The sequence below is a fragment of the Tachypleus tridentatus genome, chromosome 1 (genome assembly GCF_004210375.1).
Source record: "Tachypleus tridentatus isolate NWPU-2018 chromosome 1, ASM421037v1, whole genome shotgun sequence".
In the NCBI taxonomy this organism is placed as follows: Eukaryota; Metazoa; Arthropoda; class Merostomata; order Xiphosura; family Limulidae; genus Tachypleus; species Tachypleus tridentatus.
This window is the reverse complement of record NC_134825.1, coordinates 66,771,062-66,777,378: the sequence shown is the minus strand read 5'-3', so window position 1 is coordinate 66,777,378 and position 6,317 is coordinate 66,771,062. Positions and strand designations below refer to the sequence as shown.

Here is a 6,317-nt window from a genome sequence, read left to right as displayed (position 1 = left end):
CTGCTGTGATTACAACCCTTTTCTAAGAGGTCTTCAACGAGGAAATCTTAGTGCTTTGATTAAGACAGTCTACAGAAACACATCAATGAGAAAAATTTATTACTATGATTACCATCCTTTGTATGGAGCCACCAATGAGAAAAATTTATTACTATGACTACCACCCTTTGTATGGAGCCACTAATGAGAAAAATTTATTACTATGATTACCACCCTTTGTATGGAGCCACTAATGAGAAAAGTTTATTGCTATGATTACCACCCTTTGTATGGAGCCACTAATGAGAAAAGTTTATTACTATGATTACCACCCTCTTTATGGAGCCACTAATGACAAAATTCTATTGCTCTGGTTACCATCCTTTGTATGGAACCACCAATGACAAAATGTTACTGCTGTGATTACGACCCTTTGTACGTAGAGTCTTCGATAATTGTTTACTTTATACAAGTACATAAGAAGTACTTTATATACACAAAAGTTTTCATGTTTTGGTCTTCAGCATTTTACAAGCATACACACACAAACACACACATCTATTTATATGTATGCGATTAATATTCTACAGGTATTGTGCTAACAAAACAGTAGAATCAAAGAAGGAAAATACATATTATACTTTGTATAAAGCGCTAGCGACCTGTTAGCCTGAGTGATTTCAAAAGGTAGAGATTATTTCTTCAGGGATTCTATACTCCTGGACTCCATTTTTGAGGAGATGACATTTATCTGAAAGTATTCATGTTATAAGATTTTTCTGTTTTATGATTTACTTGCTGTTACCGCCATGTTTCTTTGTGTATTCATTCCTGTGTATTATGTACTAAATTATCGTGGCTCAAATGCACCTATATCGTTGACTCTAGTGTTGCACGGATCCATATTTTTTTATTTGCACACTATATTACAATTTAGACATCGATTTCTCGAAAGCATAATATTTGAATTATAAAGTTCATTCTAAACAATACAAGCGCTAATTAATCTATTTTTATATATTCTGAAGAAACACTTAAGAATTTCAAAACTTACATTAGCAACTAAATTGTATTCTACAGAATATGCTAGTATAATTTATCCACGCCAGTATGGTAAAATTACCTTCAGTAAACACTTTATACACAGATCTAATCCGAATTCAAAATATTTTATTCCCATAACCCTTTAAAAACCTGTAAAACTACCGTGTCTCTGTTTTTGTTTTTATATCTAATCCATTATTTGCTCTGTTGACGTCCTTTGATAAAATGCATTTCGTTTCAATCACCAACGAAAGTCCATCGTAGCAATATTGGCTTATTCTTCTGATTTCAAAATCTATTAATGTCATATATATTTATATGTACTTAATGGATTCGCAGAAGAATACTTTTATATATGAAAACCACAATAACTGGTGCGATTTTGTGAAGAAAATCAAGGATGAAACGTTTCTATTAGCTTTGTTCCTCTTTTATCCTCTAAATGAACTTCGACTGTAAATTATCTACAACAAATGTTTAATCGTATTCCAGGTTTACGTCGACATTCCAACAATTTCACGAGACATTGACTAGAGCCTGTCTTTCATTTGTGTGGTAAGCTGCACCACCACTGGGATCTTCCATTACATCTAACAGTGCCACATGAACCGAATCATCCAAACCTCTCTCTGTACTGTGCCACACTCCATACGCTAAGTACTCGAGGATTCCTGCGAAATGTGAGAAAAGATTTAGTTTTATGAAAATTAGGCTTTCATAGATAAAATAGATGCTTTCTGCTTACCTTTTGCAACTATAAAACTTACGTGAAAAATATACGCAGAATAAATAATTGTGAAATCTAAACTTTACGTTTTAACTTCTGAATGTTCTTAAACGCTAATCTAAATATCATATTCCATACTGTTAGCATATTTTGAAAATGTCAAATTGATTTATGATGTATTTAAATCTTTTTATAAATCTTAAAGCCGTGATCCAAATTTAAAGTAGAAACATAAAATGCGAATTCTGATCTGTTTACGGATTTAAATAAATGCTAATTTTCATTAGGTGCTCCAGCCAATAAAGTGTCAGTTCTAATCTGTTTACATATTTCAACGGGTTAATGTGTACTGGATTTACCAAATTAGAAAAAAAAAATCTTTAAAAACGTTAGTGTATACGTTACGTTTTGAGACGCATTTACTCACTGTGTTAACAGGTTAACTGATAAGTTTGATTACAGAAAATAATAGCTAAAAGAAAACGTTTGGCATAACGTTCATATACTCAAATAAATCAAAAACTTTTCTATTGAAGTCTTCAACTTCATATTATTTAATAAAATCTCACTGCAGTTCAGAATTTATTTTATTATTTTTATATATATTATCGGTAAATAACTGTGGTTACATACAACTCTTACCACCTATCGATAATTGAATTAAGCTAAATTATTCTTTGTTGCCGTAAAATACCATGTAAGAGTTTATCTTTCATAACACGTTTAAACATACCAAGAAGACTCCAGAACAGGAATGCCAACCAAGAAATGTAAGAAAGAGAAGCCATGAGATGAATGGTCATCCAAAGAGCACACAGTGGCAGCACAGGGATGCAGGTAACACTATTCTTGTATCTGGGCTTATGATGTGGTTGTCGAATTATACACCCTACACAGACAACAACAGTTATCATTAGAAAGCTGAAAATGACTTCAATCCACCAACGACTCTGGGCGAATCTGTATGGGACGTGCATCGTGATGACTCCCATTGTACCAATTATCGTAATAACGGCAGCCACCAGAACAGCTGTGACAACGGCTGACTTAGAAGTTGGCTCGAGTTTTTGATGTGCGCTGTCTTGGGCTGATAATTCTGTTAAGGAAGTGACGTAAGTGTCATTTACAAACTCAACTGACACGGGCCTTGGATGGAGAGCTCCATAATTTCTCCTTCTTCTATCAGAATTTGAGATCAACTCGACTGTTGGCCTACCAGTTACACTGTTTGTATAATCATTATTTTTTGGTGAGCAGTATTCAAGACAGTTGCTTCTGGTAATAGCTTCTGTAGTAATATTTTCTTCAGCAAAAGAGGTTTGAGTGCTGGCGTTCACAACTTGTAAATAATCTTCTGCATAAGAATTTTGGCTTGGTAAGTTAGCGCCACCAAGTGGCAAGGTAGCTGTTGACTCTCGAGACAGTTCAGATAATTCAAGTGGTAGGGCCTCCGAAACACCATAACGTAAACAAAGAACCGATAGCAGCACGGAAGTGAAAGAAATAAGAGTACCCATTCCCAGAATTTCAAGTAAAGTTCGAGAATCGCAAAAAAATGCAAATATAGCTGAAAGTGAAGCCGAAACGATACAAGCGGACCAACTTGTTCCTGTGCGTTCATTGTAGCTTGTCAGAAATTGGAATAAAAGACCGTCGTTGGCAAGGGAATGCTTCACACGAGACAGGGCGAAGAGGGATGTACCCACAGATGACAACAGCCCACAGTTGGCTCCGACAATCACGAAGAGTTTCATGCCACGTATCTTGCGAACTTCAAAAGCTTCCAGAAGGGGGCCTCGTCGGTCCAGAAGAGAACATGGGATAACTAATGTCACAGCCGTGGCTGTAATAAACGAAACCACTAATCCTATAAGAAAAGTAAAACTAACTGCTCCCGGTAATGTTTTCGTTCGATGCATCATCTCTCCACCAGAGGTCGCAATTACATCATAGCCTACGAAGGCAAAGAAACACACGGATGCAGCAGAGAAAACCTGAAAATAATCAGATATTTGTGTATAACTCAGTTAATCATATGTCTTTTTGGTTTATTTCAAGTAAATTATTGGTATTTTGTTCAAAATAAACCGTAAAACTACATGTTATTTGAATTTTCCCATAGTTTGTTATAACTCACTGACGTATAATGCGCAAATACTACTTTTCAATTCAGGATTTAACTTAGATAACTTTCAGATTATTTTCAAATTAAACTGAAAATGACAGACTTGGCTATTTGAAAATTTCGTTCTAAGGAAGCACCAGTGTTAGAGCTTAGACAAATAAATAATTACAACAAAAACCCTGTAAATTGTTAAGTTGTACTTTATTTTCTCTTCGTCAAGGACAACAAAATGAGCCTGAATATTTGGAGGTTATTTCGGGCGTTGTTTTTCTGTGTCCAACGCAGGATTGGAACCTTTGAAATACCACATTGTTTTGTTATCGTGTAAGTACATTTTTCAATCTTTCAAAGCATGATTACAACTATTTTACTTGTCATTAGACATTATTGTTAGAGACATTATATTTTTAACACTACATTCTATATCTAGTTTCTTAGTAGTTTTTAAAACTGGAAGGGTGTATTACAGCAATAATTGCAATTCAACCACATTATGGTACACATATCCATTGCTAACGACATGTCCTGCTTAAACCAAAGCCAACCAGACCAGTTGAGACACAACAAACACATTAGTGGTCGGAAAACTGTTTATACAAGCCATTTACTTCAGTAACAACTGGCCTGGCATGGCCAGGTGGTTAAGGCACTCGATTTGTTTTGAGTTTCGCGCAAAGCTACACGAGTGCTATCTGCGCTAGCCGTCCCTAATTTAGCAGCGTAAGACTAGATAGAGGAAAGGGAGTTAGTCATCACCACCTACCGCTAACTCTTGGGCTATTCGTTGGTAAAATTGGGATTGATCGTACCTTTATAACGCCTCCACGGCTGAAAATGCGAGCATGTTTGGTGTACTCGGATTACGAGTCGAGTGTTTTAACCACCTGGCCATGCTCTGCCTCAGGCACTCGACTCGTGCAGTGTAAGACTAGAGGGAAGCTAGCTAGTCATTACCACCCACCGCCAACTCTTGGGCTACTCTTATACTAACGAATAGTGGGATTGACCGTAACATTATAACGCCCCCACGGCTGGGAGGGCGAGCATGTTTTGGCGCGACTCGGGCGCGAACCCGCGACCTTCCCTCTAGTCTTACACTATTAAATTAGGGACGACTAGCGCAGATAGCACTCGTGTAGCTTTGCGCGAAATTCAAACCAAACCAAACCAAACCAGTAACAACTGTTATGGTGTCAACGATTTTTGTAAGCTGGAAAAGGACAATTATAATTAATCTACTTGTGATTCGCCATCACATTTTAACATTATATTCTATATCTAGTTCTTTAGGGATTTTCAATAATTAAAGGAATATATAAAAATAATATTATAGTCACCATATATTATTTTAACAAATAACTTATATAAATACTGTTCTAATCGGTAATGTGTTTGTTGTGTCTCAGCCGGCTAATAAGCTCTGTAATATGCGAAACGCGCTGTCGGCCATAGGGCGAACATAGTATGATTGGGATATCATTATTACACACTTTTCAAAGTTTTGAAAATCCCTAAGGGAATAGATGTATAATGCAGTGTTAAATATAGGCCTATTAAACTTATTAGTATGACTGTATCGATTTGGGGTCTGAATATGATTTTCTAAAATTGTATAGATAATAATAAGTTTCAGGAATATTGTCTTGTAACAGTCTCATATTTCTTTCGGACCTGGCGTGGCCAGGTGGTTAGGGCGCTCGACTCGCAATCTGAGGGTTAGAATCTCCTTCACACCAAACATGCTTGCCCTTTTAACAGTGAGGGCGTTATAAAGTGTTGATAAATCCCGTTACTCATTGATGAAAGAGTAGCTCAAGGGTTGGCGGTGGGTGGTGATGAGTAGCTGCCTTTATTTAGTCTTACACTGCTAAATAAGGAACGGCTAGCGCAGATAGCCCAACTGTAACTTTCCGCAAAATTAAAAACAAACAAACAATATTTCATTCGTAAAAAAAATAATAAATCAATGAAGCGTCGTTTCTATGGTAATTACTACTAGACTTTCTGATATTGGTTTTTTTTTAACAACTGAGAATTAGTTACTCTTGGAAACTTTCGATTGTAGCTGGCATCTCGTTTAAAAGTGAAATAGTTATCAAACGTCCGCATGTGTGCTTTCAGAAGCAATTCATTACGAGTTGTTTTTTAAGTTTATGAACGAATTAGATTTACCGAAACATAACTTTGTTCAAAAAGCGCTTGTTATAGTGAGATTACATCATTGATTTTTAAGTTACTTTTTACTTTTTCAGTTAACAAAAGTATTTTTATTCAATAGATTTAGCTACTTGGAACATTTGTCCTCCTTCAACATTGTAATTAAATTGAAACTTTCAAAAAGTAGCATTTTATGGATGAACAGAAGAGGGGTGAATATTCACTCCAGCGTGATTGTTCGAAGAGTGCGCTTATATGCGGCAACTTTTCGTTAACACATTCTCT

General features: G+C 35.9%; 1 protein-coding gene across 2 annotated transcripts in view; it reads right to left on the bottom strand.

Annotated features, from left to right (window-relative positions):
* Nucleotides 1-875: 875 nt before the first annotated feature.
* Nucleotides 876-6,317, bottom strand: part of LOC143250949 (high affinity cationic amino acid transporter 1-like) — a 45,290-nt gene continuing 39,848 nt past the window's right edge. For both annotated transcript variants that reach the window (XM_076502189.1, XM_076502180.1), the window contains 2 exons: nucleotides 2,484-3,744; nucleotides 876-1,694 (listed from right to left, as the gene is read on the bottom strand). In XM_076502189.1, coding sequence (XP_076358304.1) covers nucleotides 1,540-1,694; nucleotides 2,484-3,744 — 1,416 coding nt within the window. In that variant the 3' untranslated portion in view covers nucleotides 876-1,539. The remainder of the gene's footprint in view (nucleotides 1,695-2,483; nucleotides 3,745-6,317) is intronic.